The 25205-nt window shown below is 36.3% G+C and overlaps 1 protein-coding gene across 1 annotated transcript in view; it reads left to right on the top strand.

The window, feature by feature from the left end:
* Nucleotides 1–25205, top strand: part of LOC126092560 (muscle-specific protein 300 kDa) — a 651560-nt gene that overhangs the window by 354749 nt on the left and 271606 nt on the right. The window contains exons 64-81 of the mRNA XM_049908233.1: nucleotides 1838–1986; nucleotides 3979–4156; nucleotides 4262–4447; nucleotides 5286–5458; nucleotides 6921–7095; nucleotides 13826–14083; nucleotides 14471–14648; nucleotides 15385–15677; nucleotides 16149–16301; nucleotides 16391–16552; nucleotides 16769–16951; nucleotides 17073–17216; nucleotides 17998–18183; nucleotides 18277–18411; nucleotides 19521–19700; nucleotides 19828–19986; nucleotides 21330–21503; nucleotides 23927–24040. Coding sequence (XP_049764190.1) covers nucleotides 1838–1986; nucleotides 3979–4156; nucleotides 4262–4447; nucleotides 5286–5458; nucleotides 6921–7095; nucleotides 13826–14083; nucleotides 14471–14648; nucleotides 15385–15677; nucleotides 16149–16301; nucleotides 16391–16552; nucleotides 16769–16951; nucleotides 17073–17216; nucleotides 17998–18183; nucleotides 18277–18411; nucleotides 19521–19700; nucleotides 19828–19986; nucleotides 21330–21503; nucleotides 23927–24040 — 3180 coding nt within the window. The remainder of the gene's footprint in view (nucleotides 1–1837; nucleotides 1987–3978; nucleotides 4157–4261; nucleotides 4448–5285; nucleotides 5459–6920; nucleotides 7096–13825; nucleotides 14084–14470; nucleotides 14649–15384; nucleotides 15678–16148; nucleotides 16302–16390; nucleotides 16553–16768; nucleotides 16952–17072; nucleotides 17217–17997; nucleotides 18184–18276; nucleotides 18412–19520; nucleotides 19701–19827; nucleotides 19987–21329; nucleotides 21504–23926; nucleotides 24041–25205) is intronic.

Here is a 25205-nt window from a genome sequence, read left to right as displayed (position 1 = left end):
ATTTGCATTCTAATCAGAGAATTACACATTGCAAATTCGAGAACATTAAATGATTTCTGCTGCAGAGTAGCCATTTTGCAACATGTGAAGGTAACTAAGCAAATAACTCTCTCTCTCTCACCCCCCCCCCCTCTCCCTCCAACTTTTCCAGAAACGGCAATTAAAAGAGGAGCAGGAAACTAACTGAGAAAATGTTTAATTCCATCTTTTTCATTACTATTATGTAAAAAGACAGTCCAGTTATTTCTGCTAATGTAATATACATGTACATATTTTAGTAAATATCAATGTTACATTTTGCCCAATGGCAATTAACAAGTCTTATTTCCTTGCGTGATAACTTCTTCCAATGAAACAACACTCAACAGTTACTATTGTTTAAGAAATAGATCAGCAGTGTCTGTGCAGTTTCATGAATCCCATCCTGTCAACGTCTCTGGCCCACATGACAGGCATAATAGCAGCTATTCCACAATATGTAATGAACAGACCTCAGTTGGCTGTGGCACTCGTTTGCCTCACATGAAATAAATAGAAAATAAACAACAACCAGAACTAAACCTTTGTGAAAGAAAAATGAAATATATCAAATACTAGTCCATTAAAACACAGTACTGTGTCTGTCAACTTTACCATACAAATATAATGTGTAGTCAAATTGGATGTTACCCGTAGCTACGCCATTGGCAGGAGAATGAAGGGTATCTAAAGTTTTGTGACACTACATAGTCCTCGTAATATTTTATTTAACTGCTTTTTAAAAACTTTCTTTACATTGTATGATTCAGCTCCTGTCCAGTCAACAAATTATAAACATCAACTCCAGAAGCTTAATTTTTCATGTAATTTCTCCGAACCATTATCATATGTATCGATTTGCAATTACCATGCATTAATACATTCATGCATGATCACTATCATTATTTAGAGATGTGGCATTGATTCAGTGTCAAAATGTTTTCAACATAAAAATAAAAGAAACTCAGTTATTTATAGAGTGCTACAGATAGTCAGCAATTTCAGATAATGTGTTATACTCTGCTCATTTGCTCACTCTATTGATCATGTAAACACAAACATTCTCGCTGGCTTATGCTGCTGCTTCAAAGGTGTTGTATTCTGAAAAACATAATGTTTGTAGCCTTATCTGTCCTGACAAAATAATTTGATTGCTTGACAGATTAGTGTTTGAAAATGTGAGCTTTACCTTTTACTGGTCCACAAGCAGAGATTCTAAACTACACAAGGCCTTTGTAATAATTTTTGTAAATTCTGAACTGCTTTATAATAACATACAACTATGACAGAGAGAACAATTTAGGATTTTTGTCCAGGTTCCAGATGAGTCCCATTATTGTACTGCATAAAGTTGGAAGACATTATTAAGATTTAGAAAATTTGAGTGCATGGAATAGTATTATTGCTCCAGAGAGTACATTGAGTGATTCTTGAGGAAGTTCATTTGTTGAAATACACTAAGACACAAAAAACAACAATTAGTTCAACTTTTTATTCTGAAGTTGGACTAGGCCATCAATACCATTTGTAAAACATTGTGAAATATCATTCCCTGGCACCATCTACTGTTGCTAAAATTGGCACCCACCTTAAAGCTTTCTGTGCTGACTACGACAAAGACATAGAGTTCCTCTTGTAATTACAGGCTTAATTAACGTTGGCCTCCTACTTAATCACTGTGATTTTGATCAAGCTACTAATAGAAAGTAAAGACAGAAATAAGGGCCTAAAATTTTGCATTTAGTGTTATTTTTTTCTATAATGTTAAATAATTCAGTTATCTATACTCATTTTATAGCTTCTATCTCTTTATTTATAGATTCTCGAAAGCGAAATGGAGGAAGGCCAACAGAAATTGGAGAAAGCTCTGGAACAAGGAAATGCTGCCTGTGAGGGTGCTGATTCTGAAGACAAAGAAGTTATCGAGGAAGAAGTAGCACTCCTACAGGAGGAATTTGACACATATGTGTAAGTTGGTTATTTACCAATAACAATCTGTAAATTACTATGCTGTCTATTTGCTCAATATTGTTGTTCTTTAAAATAATTTTGTTTATTATTTTGCTGGAAATAGTTAAAGACCAATAAGAATATCGGTATGCTGTGTTTCAAGGAGGTGTGCAATAGTCTTTTTAGCAGCAATGGGAGTAACACAAATTGTTCAAAAAAACAACACATTTTATTCATTTCAGTATGTTAGCTTCTGCTGGAGCTGTAACAGCTCTGTCAGCCAGTTGTCTTTAGAATTCCTATAGTGTGTTACAGTTTTCAAAACTCATAGGGATAAGACTTGGAAATTGGCAATTAGATACCATTTTATGGGTAAAGTGACAAACATGTTAGTGGCAGAGTCTCAGAGGTGACTGTAAATTGAGAAAGTAAAAGACCACCAAAATTTTTCATAAATGAAGATTATTATATATGAAAGATGAATGTAGGCATCCCTCAGTTTGTGAACACAACTACTTCATTGTCTTAAAGAGATACATTTATGCTTCTACATTATTTTTGAGTGAAGCACTGTTGATAAATCCTTGGGATGTAAATTGCATTTGAGTTGAGCATTGTATTTTAGGTGTGGACAGTTGAGATGCATCTTGACAAATTGGTGAATAAATTTCTGTTACACCCTGCTATTATCTATACAAGGTTGAAAAAAGTCAGCAAGTCTGCCTGCATTAATAAGCAACAATTTGCTGTGGTGTCCAAAGAGATAAGGAAAAAGTCCATAGTTCAGTACTAAATTTGAATCCCCATTGGAATCAGACATATCCTGATCCAGATGTTCTGCCCTTTCTCCTCGACAGTTTTGATCTTTAGCTGTCTCCAGGAAATATGATTGAATTAACACTGATAAAAAATAATATGAAGTCATTAACTTGTTTCTGCAAATAACAGTGACATTCCATAGACTGCGCATACTGCCTTAGGGAATTACGCTGACTGTCTCAAAAGAGCGTGTATTTCAGTCTTAGGTCACACACGTACTATCATAACTGACATTGTATTATTACCAAGTTATCATCAGATGATCTGTGATCTGTACAAAAAGAAAGAAAGTGATTTGTATGAAACGAAAGAAAGTGAGGATAGTAAAATACTGGCAAATTAAATTACAACCAAACTAACTTATGTACACAACCATATATATTTGAATATGTTACGCAGTAACTCACCAATTGAAGAGGCACATAGAGAATGTACAAAATGTAAACATATCTGCATTGTGGTTGGGTTGTTGAAACAGTAAAGTAAAGTTGGTAACTCTTAAATCACAGATATACAATCAAGAATACTCAAGATGTGAAATTAGTTGCACAGGAATGCTTTCCGCAACCGAAAACTAGTGACAATTACTGAACTAATGGTGTAGGGCAGCTAGATGTGATCTAGTAGCAGGACCGACAATTCCCACCTGCAGATGCGATCTACAAAGTAGTAAACTAATGTCTGGTGGTCATAAGCATGCACTAAACATTATAAAAGAACTGATAAATTAAGCTACTATTAAACATGCTACTATTAAACATGTGTTGGATGGCAGGAAAAAAACGAAAAGAGAGGGAGATGATAACAGACAGAAAATACTTTTTAAAAGGCTTTGTTACAACTTGTTGACTGAGCAAGGTGGTGCAGTGATTAGCACACTGGACTTGCATTTGGAAGGGCGATGGTTCAATCCCGCATCCGACCCTCCTGATTTAGGCTTTCCATGATTTCCCTAAATCGCTCCAGGCAAATGCCGGGTTGGTTCCTTTGAAAGGGCATGGCCAACTTCCTTACCCACCCTTCCTTAATCTAATGAGACCCATGACCTCGCTGTTTGGTCTCTTCCCCCAAACAACCCAACCCAACAACTTGTTGCGATACCACTTCTGTGACATGAGGCTTAAATATACAAATAAAAAAAAAAGCTGTGTTATTACTTGACTGTCTAATATGTATTGTAATTTGCTCTAGGGAGTCTCTCAATCAAGTTAAAGGCCTCCTTGAAGTGGGAATCGTCAAGTGGACAGAGTACGAGGACCAGTATCAGGAAGCATCTGACTGGCTGACACAGACTGAACAGTTAGTTCAGACATTTAATAAATTACAGGATAGCCTTGAAGAAAAGAAAAATGTCCTTGAACAGTTCCAGGTAAGTAGAGTTGTGTCCTACTGTTAATGTATAATATAGGCAAATAGACCACTTCAGTCAGTATTGTGTTTTACTTTGCTATCATTGAAAAATGTGTTTCTTCAGGTCCATCTTCAGACCCTATTTGATTGGCAAAAGGAACTGGATCGACTGAACATGAAGGCCCAGATGCTGTTGGAAACATGTGCAGACACAAGAATAAGCAATGCTGTTACCCAGATGACAACAAAGTATAATGCTTTATTATCGCTGGCAAAAGAAATCATGCGAAGACTTGAGCTGCATTATCAGGTATAGTTTTCATTATTCCCTTTTTTGTATCGGAAGAAGAGGATATTTATTTGTTTAAATGCAAACATGATAATCAGTTAATTACCATATTATGATGGTCATACAATGACATACTTCGGCTATTCATAAACTTCTTGTTGTTTCATAATACTGTGGGTATATCTGTCTTAAATATAGTTATCCCACAATTATTTTCCATTTTAAATCCATTAATGTTTTGATCAACCATTGCAACAGAAGTGTGAAACATTCTCTGTGGCTGCAAGTCTTTATGAACAATAATGTATTCATTATCGATTGTGTCTTGTCACACCCTCTCTAGTAGATCTTATATAATGGGGTAACTGCTGTTACTTTCACGTTTCATGGAGGAATGTTGGCAGCATTCAATATGTTAAGAATGTCGTTTGTTGTATCAACAGCCACTATTATGTAGTCAATGAGAATATATATAAACTCACACTTTTTGTTATGATAAACTGATTATTAATTGAACTTTGCCAGCTATTCTCAGCTGTCTCTACAACAAAGAATGTTCTTTGTTAACTTATGAGCACAAATATGTTTGAAGCCTAGTCAGCAGCCAAATTATTATAATACCAGCCAAGTATCTACTTCAGACATGTTAAGAAATACATCATTTGATTCTGTTTAACTAGACTTCTTATGTACTGGTAGCTGTGTTGTGTGCAGGTTAAACGCTTTTCAGCTCCAGCTAAAAATCCCTGATTCTGTGGAGCATTGTACATAATCAACATTATTCATTTTCCATTAATATTAATATATTTCGACGTCCAGTGGAAAATCCAGTTATTTTATATTGATTTGTTTATTTTAGGAGCATCAGCAGCATAATACATTATATCAGGAATGCCAAGATTGGTTGGATCGAACACGAGATCGTCTTAATGAGTGTCAAGAAATACCCAGCACACTCAATGAAGTCAACAACAAGCTTCAGACAGTCAAAGGCATTAGACAATCACTTGAGCAGGGTCATAATAAGCTCAGGTATGTAACAGGCCAAAATTAGAAAGTTAGATTGTAGTCAGTAGATTCAAAAGTAAGAAATAATCAAAGAAACTATTAAGAGAGAAGACAGTAGATACCATTGAAGGTGTTTGAAATACATTTTATGAACCTTACCTCAATGCAAACTTCTTTCTAAAGAATGAGATGTACAGCAGTTTTGTTTAGAATTGCCACTTGTTGAACTCTGTGACTATGTTGTAGTTCACAATAAAACGAATAGTTTCTCATGGATTCACTTTACACCTATTTCTCACTAACTTCCAGTGGGGTGCACTCGCCCTCAATGATACTGTTGTTTATAATGATCAATGTTAACAAATTTATTTATGCTTAATATTGGAAGACTGAAGTAGAATGAATATGAAAATGATGCCATTGCTTTAAAACCATAACAGACTGTTGAGGCTATTGCTTATACTAAGGCCATACAGGCTGGAGGTGTGACAAAGGATAAAAATTAACAAAAAACTATATCAAGTTAGGCAAAAGACAGAAAAAAATATTCATAAAAAAAGACGAAAGAAACTTGCTGTTGACATTTCAGATGGAAGCTGTAATTTTAAAAGAGTCCTACTATAAAATATTTACATTTCTGGCTCAAAAACTGATTAGAAGGCTAAAAGTTTTCTTTGGAAAATCTATTTTTTAATCATAACACTAAATTGATGTTAAGTGGCCAAATGTACTACAAAATCAAGATGTATTACAACAGACAAGGAAATATATGTATATGGGGAACACCTTCAGCAGGAGTAGCTATAGACTGATGGGAATGTGCGTTGGCTCGTCCAAGACCAGCTAATTTGGGATGTCTGTGTCCCTAGTAGGAAGAGATCAAGAGACTGATACAAAACATAAAGAAATAGAGGGTTGGCATCAGTACAGTGTAAAGACTGACACCTAAATAAAATGATGTGTTCCAAATGACAAAAAATTATGTCCACTTAGGTACCACCGTAAATCTGACTGTCACTGCGTTTAAGTGATCCACAATGATAGGTCATCCTGCTAAGTATGAGATTTATCCTGCAATATGTTTTCCATTTTGAAAATATAATAATGATGCTGAAATTAAGAGGTAATATTATAAAAATAACCCTCTGAAACAACTATGTGTAAACTGCTAAGTTAATGGAAACACACACACACACACACACACACACACACAAACACACACACACACACACACTTTTTTTTCTGATTACTTGGTATGATTGAAAGTTTGATATGAATAATTTGGAGTAACAGGAAGTATGGAGAAACCAAGAAAGTAATGGTAAGTTGCATAACAAAAGAGAGGGAAGATGGGGGGGGGGGGGGGGGGGGTTATTGGCATGGTAAAATGGGGACAACTCCCTGAGGAGGTGAATAAAGACAGGGCAGTAACTGTGAGTCTGTTTGAAAACTTACATAACTTACATATTTTTAAATATTGTTTTAGGTATGTGCTTGAACTAAAAGAAAAGGTGATTTTGAATACCGAGCAAAACGGGGCAGCTAAGATCCAGGAAGATACAGAAAATATCAAACAAGAGTTTGAGAAGCTCATGTCAGATGTGCAAGAAGTTAGGCAGGTGCTCACTGCAAGAGCTGCTCATTTAGAAGAAATACAGAAGGTACGTAATTTGGATTTAAACCTGTTCCATACACGTATATGGTTGATATTAATCAGTGATAATCTTTCTGTGTGTAAATACATGTTAAGTGTATTGTTCTGACTTAGTCATTTGTTAGTGATGTACAGGGTGAAGCGAAATTCGTGCACTCGGGCTTCACAGCGCAACTCCTCACATGCCTGTGATTAAAAAAAAAAAGTCTCTCACAGCATTTCGTCCAGAAAGTACATCCAGCAGAAAAAGCACGTTAAAGAGTGGCAGTCTGACAACACTGTAACCACATGTATGGTAACTACCTCTGACAACACATTTTAGTTGTGCTGTAGAGTTGGTGCAGTGGGTGGAGTTTTGGGTTAGTATGTAGGAAGTCAAGGGTTTGATCCTGGGTTGGGGCATTTTTTTGACATTTCACACTGTAATATACACCATTGCTTTGGTCACATGTATCCTAAATTTACACCATTTTGTAACACTGAACATAACAAATATGTGGTTAGACAAATAAGAAATAGACAGTTGAAACAAATGACCTATCATAGGACAGAATAACAACAAACGAGATGGCAAAGATGATAGCACAGTACACATATTTCGCACATTAGCAACCAGTGACAATAATAATGTCAATATTAATGACCGCATGACCTTCACAACAGAATACATTGTCCTCAGGACAACAGATGCTAAAAGTGACCTTCCTGTATGTCCAAAGATTGTGCAACCCACCAGATCATACAGCTCTGGACCCTTCACAGCAAAGCTGTCCACAGTAACAAGAGCAGTTGAACACCCACTACCAATTCTTCCACATTCATCGGCGGAGTAGAGTACACATGCTCCTGCAGGTGTCCCCACAGGAAGAAATTGGGGGGATGTAGATCAGGTGAAGGTGGTGGCCACACAACTGGACCTCCACGTCTAAGCCATTTCTCTCAAAATGTTCTGTCCAAATACTGTTGCAAATTTATTCCAAAATGTGGAGGTGCACCATCATGTTGGAACCATATCCTCCACTGAACATGCAGTTGAACATCTTCCAGCGCATCAGGCAGATAGTTTGAGAGGAATGTTTGATTCCTTCATGCAGTCAACCGGTCAGACAATATGTAGGGGTCCAATCACCTATCGCCCAATATTCTGGCCCAGACATTGATACTAAAGTGAACTTGATATCCGTGGTCGCGGGTGATGTGTGGGTTAACCTCACACCAATTGTGAGCATTGTGCATATTGAAGACACCCTCATGAATGACTGCTGCTTCATCTGACCATATTACGGTGTTCTAGAAGTCATCATTGGCTTGCTGTTGTTGAACCATTCACAGAACTGCATTACACTGATGGCAATCTGCAGGATGCAGGTGTTACATGAAAGCTTAATGGGAGGGGTGCAGCTCATGCTCATACAGCATTTTAACGACCGTGCATTGCATGACACGCAGCTGCCTTGCTATGCAACTTGTACTTCACTGAGGTTCTTGGTGTATGACTCACAGAATAGCTTCCTCAGTAGCTGGAGTACATGGACGACCTCTGTCACGTGATGGTGGAAGGAAAGAATCTGATTCCTGAAGATACAGCTCCAGGTGACAAACCACATTTTTATCTGGATGCCATTGATGAGGATATCTAGCAGCATATTCACTAGTAGCAACACCAGCCCGGTTATCGGATGCATCAAGCACCAGAAGCATATCCACATGTTCTTGGTTTGTGTATGCCATATGTCTGCCACACTCTACACTGGTTTAGAGGTTTACAATGAGAAAATTCAATATGTGTATGCAGGTACATTGGAGTCTGTCATTGGCACGTTACTCCACTCACAACCAGTCCCTGTCTGGTGGACAGTGCATACAGAATAAAAATGCTATCAGTCCTATGTGCTGTTCCAGCTAACACACTTTATCCCTCTAACAATATCTGTATGATTCATCCCAACACTGCTAATTGTGAAATGTTCAGTTTTGAATTACAATGTTTCTCTAATGGTAATATACATGATGTTTCCTCAATCCCATCAGTAGAATAATAATGTTGTTGTTGTTGTTGTTGTGGTCTTCAGTCCTGAGACTGGTTTGATGCAGCTCTCCATGCTACTCTATCCTGTGCAATCTTCTTCATCTCCCAGTACCTACTGCAACCTATATCCTTCTTAATCTGCTTGGTGTATTCATCTCTTGGTCTCCCTCTAAGATTTTTACCCTCCACGCTGCCCTCCAATACTAAATTGGTGATCCCTTGATGCCTCAGAGCATGTCCTACCAACCGATCCCTTCTTCTAGTCAAGTTGTACCACAAACTTCTCTTCTCCCCAATACTCTTCAACACCTCCTCATTAGTTATGTGATCTACCCATCTAATCTTCAGCATTCTTCTGTAGCACCACATTTTGAAAGCTTCTATTCTCTTCTAGTCTAAACTATTTATCGTCCGTGTTTCACTTCCATACAAATACTTTCTGAAATGACTTCCTGACACTTAAATCTATACTAGAAGTTAACAAATTTCTCTTGTTCAGAAACGCTTTCCTTCCCATTGCCAGTCTACATTTTATATCCTCTCTACTTTGACCATCATCAGTTATTTTTCTCCCCAAATAGCAAAACTCCTTTACTACTTTAAGTGTCTCATTTCCTAATCTAATACCCTCAGCATCACCCGACTTAATTCGACTACATTCCATTATCCTCAGTTTGCTTTCGTTGATGTTCATCTTATATCCTCCTTTCAAGACACTATCCATTCCATTCAACTGCTCTTCCAGGTCCTTTGCTGTCTCTGACAGAATTACAATGTCATCGGCGAACCTCAAAGTTTTTGTTTCTTCTCCATGGATTTTAATACCTACTCCGAATTTTTCTTTTGTTTCCTTAACTGCTTGCTCAATATACAGATTGAATAACATCGGGGAGAGGCTACAACCCTGTCTCACTCCCTTCCCAACCACTGCTTCCCTTTCATGTCCCTCAACTCTTATAACTGCCATTTGGTTTCTATACAAATTGTAAATAGCCTTTCGCTCCCTATATTTTACCCCTGCCACCTCCAGAATTTGAAAGAGAGTATTCCAATCAACATTGTCAAAAGCTTTCTCTAAGTCTACAAATGCTAGAAACGTAGGTTTGCCTTTCCTTAATCTAGCTTCTAAGATAAGTCGTAGGGTCAGTATTGCCTCACGTGTTCCAATATTTCTACGGAATCCAAACTGATCTTCCCCTAGGTCGGCTTCTACTAGTTTTTCCATTCATCATTCAGAATAATAATAATAATAATAATAATAATAATAATAAAACAACACGTTCCCACATACAAGTATGCACCACAAAATGTACTGGAGAATGATGAATACAAATTATACTGGAACAGAACGATTATAACAGATAAAACAACACCACATAACAAACCTGACATCATACTCACCAACAAAAAGAAGAAATTAACACAACTAATTGAAATATCCATACCCAACACAACAAATATACAGAAGAAAACAGGAGAAAAAATTGAAAAATACATCCATCTGGCTGAGGAAGTCAAGGACATGTGGCATCAGGATAAAGTCGACATTATCCCAATTATACTATCAACTACAGGAGTCATACCTCACAATATTCACCAGTACATCAATGCAATACAGCTACATCCAAACATATATATACAACTACAAAAATCTGTAATTATTGATACATGTTCAATTACCCGAAAGTTCCTAAATGCAATATAACATATACCATACAGTTACAAGGAAGTCACGCTTGACCGAGGTCCGCGTCACGTTCCATTTTTAACCAGACTTAAGTCTGAGAAAAAAAGTCAATAATAATGATGATGATGATGATGATGATGATGATGATGATGATGCATTGAGATACATACTAAACAGCATGTGGTTACGACTCAGTGCTGAAAGGCATAATTAGTGGGACCATGGTGATAACACATACGAATAGTAACCGAATTTGTACATTATTCACAAAGCATATTGCTAGTCCTACTGGTAACGAAAGGCCCTAATGAAATGTAATGGACCTGAACGATGCAAGAATAATAGTTGATACTAATCTATGGTACCATAGGAGGAGGGCATAAAGGAAACAGGTTTTGCATCTAGTAGACGAAGTGGTTTGAGTAAATTCACACCCATGACATGGAAAGGGCTTCTTTCAAAGATGCCCAATCTTCCATTTCTACAATTGTAGTATGTAAGTGCAAATGTTTTCTAGAGGACCGCTACAATCGCTGTTGATGATTAAGATGCCAGATACCGTACCACCTGGACTACATTTAGAAAATAAAAAACATATGCCTCAACCCAGGATCGAACCATTGACGTCCTGCATGCTAACTGAAAACTCTACCCACTGCACCAACTGTACAACAAGACTAAATGTGGCTTCAGAGGTAGTTACCATACATGTGGTTACAGTGTTGCCAGATTGCCACTCTTTGACGTTGTTTTTCTGCTGAATGTACTCGCAGGGCAAAATTTTATGAGAGACATTTTTTTATTGCTCGAATGTGAGGAGTAGCGCTGCGAAGCCTGAGTGCACAAATTTTTCTTCACCCTGCATAACATTGTATCAGCAGTTTGAAGGCTCTCTCTCTCTCTCTCTCTCTCTCTCTCTCTCATCATTTCTCTTTCTTGTTGTTTTTGTGTTTGGTAACAACCTGTGGGCAATAAAATAAGGTTTGTGATTTGTATGGGGTTCTCTTTATATTGCTCTTACGGCATGTGTAGAAAGAATGGCAGGTAGGCACTGTCAAGCACACTGCCATTATCTTAAAAGTGTGGAATGTCTTAAATCAGACTTTTATTTTATTTTTCACTATTTTAAGGCTGGATACTGATCTTGATCCCAGGATTGTGGTATACAGTAGGAGACATAAAGTTTACTTATGGTAACAACTTATCTGGCAAACAAATTGCTTCAGCTTTTGCCAAAAGTGTTACTTTTTTTTGTCAGTCCCCAAATCACCATTGAAGAATTTCTTGATACGCAGCCTCAGTGATTTCAATACATGACTACTTGTGTAAAAAGCAAGAGGAATTTTACTATTGTATTTTTATTCAAATGTCAAGGTAAAGCCACAGTAAAATCTTCATTCACACTCAGATCTGCTTCCATTTCATATTAGACTACTCTGTGAACTAATCTACATCCAGTCTGGCACTTAATTCATTATGCATCAAATCATGTTTGCAGTGCTTGCATGCCCACTCTCCCTATGCACCACTGTGGCAGTGTATATGTGCTACAATTGTGTACTGTTGTGTTCATAAGTCATTTGTCTACACGGTTTGTGACTTATCTTGTAATTACAGCCATACTTTTGTTTTTTGAAATTAAATATGTTGTGAAATTCTGAAAATTTCTGATAAAACTTGTGGTTTTGTTGTCTTCATTCAGATAATAATAAATCAGAATTTAATTTCAGATTATTGTAGAGAATATGCTATATTCTTCAAAGTAATATATCACTTACATAGATAAGTCAGTTAGTTCCATTGGCAATGATTTTCCTGAAGTACTGGGGGGGGGGGGGGGGGGGGGGAGAAAGACCTGTATAACTTGGTGGCCATTTTGACTTAATAGTGTTGTAGGAGACAAAGGTATCCCTCATCATCACAAATCCACAATTAAGATATCAGTCTTCATCTTCAAATCAGCACAGCTCCAAATTGGTGTAGGGCTTATTTCCACATGTTTCTTAGTTTTCAGAATATACGACTTTTTAAATTACATATGAAATTTATTAACCTTTTTAATTACATATAAAATTTATTCAGTAAATATTCAGTAAACGTATCACCTCGTAGGATACCAAAAAGAAGAAAAAATTATTCATAAATGACTCTCAAATGAATGAGTTTGATAGTTGTTTTCAAGTGTACTGTAACAATGTACAGTTAATTTTCTTAGTGGAATTGGAATTCAGCACACTAGAAACTCATTGGTGACTATCATCACAACTCAAGTAACATATCTCTACTTTATAAACTTTTTAAAATAAACTGAACTATTCGAATACCCGCAAATTTTTGTTAGCCAGTGAATATGGTTCCCACGTGTTCAAAACGAAGCAGAACAGTCATAAAAATATTTTTTTAGTACAGTGGATGTTTTCTTACAGTCGTGCATACCTACACACAATAACATTTGTCTCTAATGTACTAGAGAAGCAGTACCAAATGATGAGGTCCAGTGGTTAGGGCAGTGGATGTATATTTGGGAAGAGCAGGTTTCAAATCCCCTCTGGCCATCCAAGCTTTTGTAGTTCTCCTAAAGCAGTTACAGACGAATGTTAGGCATGTCCTTTCGATACAGCACGTTCATTTTCCTTGGCCATTTAGTAAGCTTGTTGTTATTAATGGGCTATTAAATGCTAATCTTCCTTTTTTACTTTTTGTCTTTAACCATTCTGGGACTAGAATTAGCATATCTATCACATTACTCTGAATTGTACCACAGATCATAAGCAGCATCTCAATGTAAACTATAATGTGCTGGTGTCTACTACAAAATAAATTCTTATTTTAATTGATTATGTAAATGTATTTGTTGTTGGAACTGTTTGAGGGGAGGAGCTGAGGGGGACTTGCATTTTGCATTAGCTGATTTTCATAAACCAGCAAACAAGAACCCTAACTTTATTTTAATCAATAATCTTTGTAATACATAGAGAGAACATCACGGAAGAATTTGTTTTTCTGGTATGTTTGTTTTAGGCTCATAAACTTCTGAAGGAATGGTTGGATGAAATAGAGCAGAAACTGCAACCTGAAGGTTTCCGAAATGAGCTGAGTGAAAAACGTGCTGCATTGGAGAAGCTCCGCAGTTTACAGCGTGAGATAATCAGTCATGGTGATGTGGCAGAACGCATTCAAAGTAGAGTAAATGAACAACCCTCTTTGCCTGCTGCTGATGTTCGTAATAGCCTTGAGAAATATAAGCAGCTGCAAGCAACTGCCTCAAAAGCCATTTCAGTAAGTATTGGAGGACAGATACATGTGCTGTAAATTTTTTTATGTTAATAATGTGGGTCTTATCCTTGTTCTTATTTCTTTCATGTAAAGATTAAGATATTATACAGTTATAACTCGCCAAATTGTTAATACCACCTGTGAATATTATTCATTTTACAGTCTCATGCTTATGATACCTGGAGCAGAATGTGATTCAACAAATGTGTAGTATGTGGACTAAATCCTACTAGAGACCATTTTTCTTTTTGTGTACTTTAATTTCCCTGACATACACTGTTATCATTTCAGTCATTGTGATACACACACATCATGTTGGCAGACACATTTTCTTTCATAAAACAAAGTTTGGTGCTGCGTAAACCTTAAGAGCACATTTTTACTTCGCAGACACTTGAAGAACAGGTGAAAGAGCATGAAAATTACAAGCAAGTATATGGGGATGCATTTGACTGGCTTCGAAGAACTAGGATTGATGTCCAGCAGTGTAGCGATTCCCATGGTGAAAAAGAACAAACGTTGGAAAAAGAAAGAAAATTAGAAGCACTCATAGCATCATTGCCAACAGGTTTGAATTTAATTAGCCTTTTTTAAGCTTCATATGTCCTATATGCTTTGTTGCACTGTGTACATGCTACCTTTATCAAATCCAGTACTCATTTCCGTTGTTCTGGAGTTCCAGGTCATTTGTTATTTTTGTAACCTCCACCACCTTTCCATTTCTGACACGTCCAGCGATCAGTAGCTGTTGAGAAAAAAAACTCCCATTTTCCATATAGTTTGCTGCATAACTTAACTATGTATTCAGAAAGACATGAAGAAACCACTAAAGGCTGCTGTAATGTGTGTGTTTATTTATCAAAGTCAAATGACCATTTTCAAGGCATGAATACCATAACACCAGTTTAAAGGAAGGCTTCTTGGTGTCGAGGACATAATTATTGACAGCAAGTACAAATTGTTATCCTCCCTTGACATCAAATATATCATTATTATCCTCTCTTCAGCCTAATGTCATTGTATCCATGATTTATGATGGTCTCTTGACCAGATTGGGTTGTCCATAAATACACACACATTACAGCAGCCCTTGGTTTGTCGTGCCACTTTATAAAAGAAATCTTGTCTTAGAGAGATTGACATTTTGTTGGAAAATTCTCATGCAATCCTTGTATAAATTTGACACAGAGGTTGATTACTGAGTATTCAGTACAAGTATTTCTTTTATTCCTTATCTTTTACTTAATTACCATGCACTGTAACAGTGAAGTGAAAAGATTTAATGTGCGGTATAATTGATACAGGTGAGAAATTAGTTGAGCGTGCCACTGTCTTGAGCACATCTGTTGCACAAACAACTGGCCCTGAAGGCCAAGATACTCTACGCCAGGAAACACAGCAGCTGAAGAGTGACTGGGACAGCCTGCAGATTTTATGTAAGGACACACAAAAGATACTACAGCGGTGCATCAACGCCTGGAATGAATTTGCAGACACTTCAAGTCGCATGCAGTCGTGGCTGGAGGCTTTCCGGTCCCGAGTTAATGCAGAGTTGGAAGGCGACAAGAAAACTCCTGATGATCTTCAGAGATGCAGAGTGAGTGTTACTTTGTATTTTACTCCAGCACTGGACTTTTCAGTTTCTCAGAAATTTCACTCACTTTTCTTTTTTTGTAATTCTTAGAGAGGGTTGTAGTAAATGTAATATTTGTGTTTCATTCAAAAAGACTGATATTAATCAATAAACCTTTTTTTCTTTCACATAGAAGTGTTGATATCATTGTATTAGGGAAAAAATATAACATGGGACTTTATTAATGTAAAGTGAAGCTGTTCTTTTTGCATGTGTCTGCATTTTCTAGGAGCTGATAGCCGGTCAGTCACAAGTTGTGATTATAATTCTTGTCATATTGTGACCAACAGGGCAAGATCAATGTCATGCTTAAGAAAAAAATAAAGCAAAAGTTTCTGTATTCATTCCAATATGGAACTGTCCAAACACATTCTGACTTAATAAAGTTTGATGCATAAGCTGTCATTCCTCTTATAGCATATGACTTTCTTTTAGGCATTGTTGCAAGAGGCTATCCAACAGAAAACTGTAATGGAGGAACTTAATGACAGATGTGAAGTATTGATGGAGATGAGTGCTTGCAACTGGGTTCGTGATCAGACAGTTCAACACCAAAGCAGTTATACTAATCTGCTGACTACAATTCAGGTACATAGTCGAGATAGGAGATTGACTGAATATATTTTATTCTGAAATTGTATATTGTTATCGTTTCCTATTTTTCTCTTTTCACATAGGGATTAGTGTCTAAAGTTGAAAAGAATTTATCAGATCACACAGAATTCATCAAAGCTAAAGAAGAATTTGAATCATGGTTAAAAACTGCTCATGGGACGGTGCAAGATTGCATAGGAGTTGGAGATGAGGCTGCAACGCGGGATAAACTGGAAACAATACGTGTAAGTTGAATTACAAAAATGTGTATCTACAGCTGAGTAATTGAGATATGATTACTAGTGATTGTAAAATAAATGAACTGATCTCAAGTACTTGTGTATTAGCAAAACACTTCCAAAGCAATGACTCAGAACTATTTCTCAAGACAGTTGGACTTCACATTCTTGTATTTTCAGAGTTAATGTAAGAGTGCAATAGATGTTTTTGTTTATGTACAGCTTGTGTCAAACCGTATGACAGAAGGTCAACATCTGATGTCAGTGATGCAAGAAGTTTTTACAAAAGCTATAAATACGACACCTGTTGAACAACAATCATCACTTCGGGATGATATGGCTGCCTTGCGAAGCCACTGGGATCAACTCACAATTGATCTTAACTCTGTCATGGCACAGCTCAAGGTAATACATTGTGGTTATACATGCCAACAAAAATGTCCTTAGATTTACAGATTTATTAGGCATACTGTCTGCATGAGCTACATTTTAGGCAATTCATTGGCTGTTTTTGAAATTTAAACAGGCTGCAGTCGTTCGTTGGGAAGATTACAATGAAGCTAAATCACGATTTGAACATTGGATCTCAGAAGTAGAAGAAACACTGAAAAATGTGCCTGAAACTAAGGCTGAACTGGGGGAGATGAAAACTCTGATTGAGAGATACAAGGTAACATATGCACATGACAATACTGCAGCGTACAACATTTATGAGGAACATGAATGAAAATGGATTCTTAAACTTAATGAAGTGTACATCATGAGTGGTCTAGCTTTCACAGTATGCAGGAAAAAATCATGTCATAAGCTGATTTGTTTTTCTTTTTATATCAGTTTGTAGTCACAGGAGTCCTATTATTATTTATTTTGAATATGTCATTTCTCGGTAGACAGGAAAGTAACCATTAGTTTTTGTGGTGTATTGCCAAGGAATCCATAACAGCAGTTTTGATTTTGGTCATTAATTCCAATATACGGTATTAGTATGACACTGTTTTATTAACTCTGTACTCCAAAAGAAAAGTATCAATAGAAATTAAATTAAGAAGTAGTACAATTATAGTTTGTCCACTTCTAGTCTTTGACAAACAAATACACGAGGAATCATTGGAAAAACACTGCTTCCTGATAATTATGCCATGAGAGTTTAATTACATTAACCTGTATATGGTATAACAATATGTGCTTTTTATGGATGGCTCATGTTCATAGAGCAACAGTAAATGAACACCCAGTCTTTGCACATTGTGAGCTGTATTTCATTACACTCTTCCAGCCCTGTTTGGCATTTTTTGTACATCATCTGTAACAATGTAAATTGTTATTGGTTCCTGTAACACATTGTTGAAGTCTGTGTTAATCATGTTTTGTATGCAGTTATTTTATACTGCTGATGAATAGTATAATAATGTGAGCAATACAGTACTCAAAGTGTCCATTTGAATTACCAGCACCTGCAAGAGGAAGTGAATGCCAAACATGCGGACTTAGAGCACCTGGTCTCAGAAGGAGCTGAGCTCTCAGCGTGGGCTGGGCGGCCTGCAGTTCTGGAAGAGGTTCAGCGTCTTCAGATACGATGGGATCAGTTGGCAAGCAAATGCCTCTCTTGCAGACAGACTGTGGAACTCGAAATGCAGGTATGTTTTTATGCACAGAACATAAAAGAGATTATAATAAATTAAAAAGTTCAAAAATAACCTGGTAATTAACGTGTTGTGTTTCTTAATCAGGAATATTCTGCATACCACCAGTCACTGCAAGACACAGAGAAATGGTTACTGCAGATCTCCTTCCAGTTGATGGCACACAATTCTCTGTATATTACAAACCGTGAACAGACACAGGAACAAATATCTCAGCATGAGGTATCATATAATTTTGATATGCATTACAGTTTCATAAAGTAAATAGTGAACAAGTGAACTGTCACAGAGTTTGTTTAAGAAGGAAACAGACTTACGTTAAGAAGCAGTGTTCTGTAGGGATGGTATCTAATAAAAATATGTTGTATTCCCAATAGCTTCTGTGCTATCAGTAATTGTTGGCTTTGGTAAAGTTACTGACTTTTGCTTGCTATGTTTCATATTCAAACATATTGTTGCTAACTTGAATACATTTTGCAGTTCATGGAGTCAAGTGCTATGAAAACGAATTTGAGCTGAAGGTAATGCCCTCAATTAGCGATTTGAAATGGCAGTTTGAAATTGGTGATTTGAGATGGCAGTTTCAAATTGGTGTATATTGCAAGCATATTATCATGTTTTAAAGTATGTCTGTCTCCTCCTTTTATAATTTAAGTTGTACTTCAGAATATAAAATTTAAGAGCGCACTGTTGTCCATTGACCAACGTGTATGTAATGATGTTTATTCGTGTGAGAAATGCATGTGGCTGTTCTCATAACCACCATTCCTTCTTTACATTTGATATAGACTATACTGAATTTCTGGGATTCTATTTATTGGACTAGGGATATTTGTCAGAAATAAAGATATCTTAGAAAATTCCAGTTCCAGTCATTAGTTAGACACTGTATCCACATCTCTTGAGGACTTTCAATTTAATTAGCTGGATACTCCAGTACACAGTATTTTGATACGTATTTTTATTCATAAGAAGCTCTGACATTCCTGAATACAACTGCATGACAGCTGTGAGAGGCATAGCAAAAAGACATAAAAATATAGCATCAGAATGCTTTGCAAGTGCAGTCTCATAATTATGCATTATCTTAGGAAGAAGTTTGTATCTACTCACACATCCATTGCATTAACATTCTGGCTACAAGTTGTCATTTTCCATGCCCTACAATTTTTAAATAACATAATATTTAATAATTTATGTAATTAGTGCCAAATTATATCTTCAGCACACTTCTAATGGGATCAAAAAGTAAATTTTACATAAATATTTTAATTACGGCAATCTCGGCAATTTTCCCTACAGGGTGTGATGAGCTGTTTTCTTTCTTACAGGCACTACTGGCAGATATTCAAAAATATCAAAATACTCTGGATGATGTCAAGGCGAAAGGAAGAAGTCAGATAGAACGATACATTGGTTCTACACCTGGTATAGAAGAAACAATTGAAAAGCAACTTCACAATGTTCAGGACAGTTACAATTCTCTACTTAGAACTGCTATACAAATTAAGGTATTAATGTTCACAGATTCACACACACGCGCGCGCACACACACACATATGTATATATGATGAGGCATTCATAACTGTTGAAACTGGAACATTAGGAGAAATAAAAACATTTATTTTGGTTTTACAGAATCGACTTTTGGAATCTCTAGCTAAGTTCCAAGAATATGAAGACACACTGGAAAGTATAATGCACAATCTAGATGGATATGAACCGGTTATAGCAAAGAGTTTGGAGGCACCAGTAGAAAGCCTTAAAGATGCTCAGCAACAGCTGGAAGAAACGAGGGTAAGGAAAGTTTTTTTGTTAATTTTGGTTATTAGCAATATGTGTTGCTCATATTATGAAAACTGGTTGCAGAATCTCCTTGCCTGAGATATTTTGAAAGTTTTGAGCAAAGACTGAGTTGAGTGAATTTGAAGTAAGAACACAAAATATGTTCTGTGTATTCATCAGCATATGTAATGTACATTTGTTTCATTTTCCATTGATCAATAGAATATGAGGAAAAAAGTAAACGAAGTTCAGAATTGAACATAGTGAATATTCCTGTGCTTAATGTATCAAAAGTTGACCTATTTCTTAAAAATAGTTTTATATTAAATCAACAACAAAAGTGTGATCAATGCTTTTGTGTATGTTAATTATGCGGGTATAACAAAATTCTCTATTGCAAAATTTAGTACAGTACATTTAATCCAGTTTTATTGTTACATGTGATACGAATTTGACCTATTTCACTTGCTTGTTGTGAACCAAATGTGGATTATTTTATTACACTGTATTATAAATTCAGCTAGTAATGTCTATAGTTCATTAATTTAATCTATGTGTCTGTGAATGAGAACATATTTTCTGTTGTTTTCACAATTTATCAATTATCATTTTGACTTACACATAATGCTATCAAGAACCCATGCATGTTAGCATGCTGTTTCCTGTCTGGGATTCGGGTAGGTATGCTGGTCCCAGATTGTGAATCCACCTGGCAATTTAACAATGAGGGCTGGTGTGCCAGCCAAGCTTGGATATGGTTTTTATGTGGTTTCTTACATCTGCCTTTGTGAATACTCGGCCGGTACCATGTCCTGCCTCAGTTACATGATTCGTCAATATTTAGGAAACATTCACATACTTTCCCACAGGATAACCATAGATGTGGACAGTTGCGGTACAGAAATTCTGTAGTGGCAACAGGAAAGTGTGGCAACAGGAAAGGCATCCTGCCTCCATCTACCACTAACATTGCCAAACCATAAAAACATGCCAATCTCATGAAGATATGGGATAAGGACCAGCAAAAAGAAGAAGAAAGATAATGCTGTCAATAACTTAATTTTCAGATAGTAAAAAGTAAAAATGTTATTGAAGCAGGTTTACAGAGATAGTCTATTCAACTACTGAACTGAAACTCAAAACGTTTTCTTTGCCCCAGTTTCAGAACTGACATTATTATTCATATAGTGATGGTTTGCTACAATTTTATAACGTATAACAGAATACAGAGAATGTGTGTTAAGTGTTTGTACTGCTTAAAAACCTCATGACTATAATTGTTACAAAAGTAAAATGTTTTGCATGTACCTCCAGGGTGTGCATAACTGATGTGGTATATCCTTGTCCTTTTTCAGAGCATGCACAACACACTGCAGGCTGAGAAAGCACGATTAGCAGTGGCTGTTCAAGCTTGTGAGGCAGCTGCTGCATGCATATCACGTCCAAGCAGTCCTCAGGACACTGTGCCTCCACCAATTCCTGACCGTGAGCTGATAGTCAGAGCACGACTTGAGGACCTTATTGATCAGGTCGGTGTAGTGATGGAACACTTGGTTATGTTTTTCTCACTTGGTGATTTATGTACAAAGTACTCTTCTAGCTGTTGCCACATTATGAAACTGTTTAGGACTCAGTTGTTGGTCTCACACAAACCTCAGTGGGAGAGATACATCAATTGAGAGTAAGTTTATTGCATGTGAGTGGTATGTGATGAACAGAATGGGAAAAAAAATTAATTTAGCATGCTAATGTTAAGAATAAGCAAGATACTGTATATCATATTTTTATTGAATTATTTCTCTCACGCAAAAAACTAATTACATTAAAAATGATACAGATAATTTATTTATAGAAAAGGGTTGAAAGGTGTTTAATTAGTGAAGAGAAAAATGTTACTTCAAAATATGGTGCTGTTTACAATTATGTTAAGCTGTGAATGGGACACACAGCAAGATCAGTATCCAGCATTAGTTGAAAAACAAAATAGGTTCGTAATTAATATCATGGTGTCTGTTAGCAGTTGCTGTTCCACCTTGCACCAGACAAAACCATTCAGAACAAGTATATTTCTTTCTCAAAAAGATTTTGTCAGGATTATAGTTTTCTAAATTTTCTGGACAATCAGTTTGTAAAAATGATAAAACAAGGAATGTTGCAACACAAATAGATCAGTGAAACAAAATTGAAACTGATAAACAGTAACAGTTGATTTGACAAAGTACCATGCTTAAACAATGAAACAAAGTTCAGCTGTGTCTAGAACACAGTAAGTATTTTGTGGATTAATTATACACACGATAAAATTATAATACAGTTAAATTGATAAATAACAAATTTCCATTTAACAAGCATGCTACTTTTCAAAATCGGAGGTTGTTTTGTTGAGCAAAGAGGCTGAAAGACTCATTCACAGTGTTATACCTTTAAAAGGGATTTATAAACCAAACAACAAAAACTTTAAGAGTGAAAGCAGGAATAAAGAAAGTTTACATTATTAGTGAAAAATGTTTGTAGAAAGAGCTGAGCTGATGACATGTGAGAGAGAAATTTTAATTTAGAGATAAATTTTAATTTTTCCTAACTTTTCAAATGCTTTTCCATTTTGAAATGTTGTACTGGGGAAAAAAGAAAGAAGCAGGCATTATAGCTCAGACTGATAGTCAGAAAATACAGTGTGTTTCAAAAAGGACTTTCCAGCTTTGAAAATTCATGGAACTTAATTCATAGTACCTACAGAGGTGATTGTAGTGTCAATTTGTAGGGAAATACATCAAGTTTTGTCCCTCATAGTTTGTTAGTGCCTAATTGCACTATAAGGAGCGCTAGTACCAGTTGTGTTAAAGATGGCTGCCTTCAGTGCACCCGAGTGTGCTAGCTGTCTGTTTTGGATTGAAGAATCGAAGTCAGTGACAATAGTTCAGCTTAATTTCCAAACCAAGTATGCTAAAGATCCTCCTAGTAGGAGGATGTTTGTGACAGCCCTAAACTAAACATTTCTTGTGCATTGAGCAAGAGTGAAGTGTATGGCCCCTTTTCTTTCTGTGAGAGAACCATCAATGGGCTAGTGTATCTGGATATGTTACATCAATTTTTGATGCCACAGATGTATGAGGATGACCAAGGACGAAGTGTTTACTTCATGCCACCCCCACTACCTGGCTGACATCCGGGATTTTCCCAGTGACCACTTTCCAGGTCAATGAATTGGCTGTGATGCGCCAATTGCTTGGCCCCCCCACGTTCCCCAGACCTGACACCACTCAATTTTTTTCTTGTGGGGATTCATCATGGATATCATGTTTGTACCTCCTGTGCTGGCTTCTCTACCTGAACTTAAGAGCAAGAATTTACACCGCCACTGAGCTGCAATGCTACAGCGAGTTTGGGAAGAAATTGACTTCCAATGAGATGTGTGCAGGATAACCAAAAGAAGCCATATACAGCATCTTTAGTTTAAGATTAAAAAAAACTTGATTTGTTTCCTATAAAATAACACTAAACCCAGCTCTATATCTTGAATAAATGTGTATGAATTTTTAATGTTGTAAAGTCCTTTTTGAAACACCCTGTATTATGCACAGAATGACAATGTCACTTTGAAATTAAGAATAAGTGCTTCAACAATGAAAACATTATTCTGTAATAAAAGTATATTTAATGCAAGAGTACAGTTAAATTTTGATGGAAAAGTTTTGTATAGCATGGCTCTTCAGGTAATTATGATTCTAATCTAAATGTTTATAGTTGCATGTTTGTGAAGTAACACAATAGAATTATGTATTTATGTAGAAGTTTTCCAGTAGAGTCTTAGTCTTCTGCTTTTTAGAATTATTGACTGTAGTTTTGTGCTCTATTCCATTATAATTACTGGAATAAATGTACTTTACTAGAGTGCTTAAATTCCTGCTTGAGCATGTATTGCACGGTGTTTGTGTGTGTTTTGTTTGAGAAGCAACGGCAACCTGGGAAGAAGAATCTTGATGAGAAGAGTGAGAAGTTGAGACTTTTACTAGAAAACCTGCAGTCACATGAATATGTTACCAAGATGGACAGCATATGTGAACAGGTAAAGAATTTGTGAATATTATTATTTTTTAAAAACTACATTATTTATTATGATTTCTGGTACTTTTCACATTGTATTTCAATATGATCTTGTAGCCAATAAAATAAAAAAAAATTCCAAATATTATTTGTCACATTCATCCAGCAACTGTATACACAGAAGCTAAATATAATATTTAATGTTCACAATTCACTCTATACTCCATGTCACTTGTAGCTAAACAGCATTAATGTAGTTTGGGGACTGCTGGCCATTAACAGAATATAATAATGATGTAGGAGACAGTAAACATATAAATTACAGGAAATAACAATTTGTACTCACCTGATATTTAGAATGTCTATGAGTATAATTAAAAACCATTCACCAGGTGTAAATTACTTTTGAGACAATAATCTGTGTGTCAGTCATAATTTTATCTATCACATATCTTCAAACATATAAAGACAGCAGTTATTTGCATTATAATGAAATGAATCATTGTATTAACAATGTTGTTTGATGTACTGTCTGAAGAAAAGTGTATGAACACCCCTTTGTGATGCAGAATTGACCAATAGATGTTAAAGAGAGGAGGATGCCCACCAGTAGAAAAGAAAGTGGAGAATATTTCATTACCAGTAGAGAAGCAGTAACAGTACAGTTGACAGCCAGGAGAGTTCAGTGAATTCTAACTTGGACTAATCATTGGATGTGACCTTTGTGACAAATCCATCAGGGATAAGTCAGCCCTTCTAAAGCTGCCCATATGACTTTTGGTGTTACGATTGTAAAAGGGAAACACAAACAAAGGAACAACCATATCTAAACCAACACCAGACAGACCTCGTGTAATGATGGGCAGGTAGTGTTCAGTATTGTGAAAGGTGGTCATAAAAAATCGAATGAAATCAGTAAAAGGAATCACTCCTGAGTTCCAAAGTGCTACCAGCTGTGCAGCTAGCACATTGACTTCGCATTCAGAGTTAAAAAGAATAAAGTAGAATGGGAGAAATTCCTCATTTCTTTAGTTAGTGCTGAAAAATGCTTGAGGTGATGTAGAGAGAAATGGCACTAGACAATAGATGACTGGAAATAATTGATTTAGAGTAAAGAGCCATTCTGTATACTGTGGCAGTCCAACGGAAGGATTTGATTGGTTGAATACCATGAGAATGTTAACCAG

The sequence above is a fragment of the Schistocerca cancellata genome, chromosome 7 (assembly GCF_023864275.1).
Source record: "Schistocerca cancellata isolate TAMUIC-IGC-003103 chromosome 7, iqSchCanc2.1, whole genome shotgun sequence".
NCBI classification, from domain to species: Eukaryota; Metazoa; Arthropoda; class Insecta; order Orthoptera; family Acrididae; genus Schistocerca; species Schistocerca cancellata.
The sequence above is the reverse complement of the archived record's forward strand: the minus strand, read 5'-3'. Positions and strand labels throughout refer to the sequence as shown.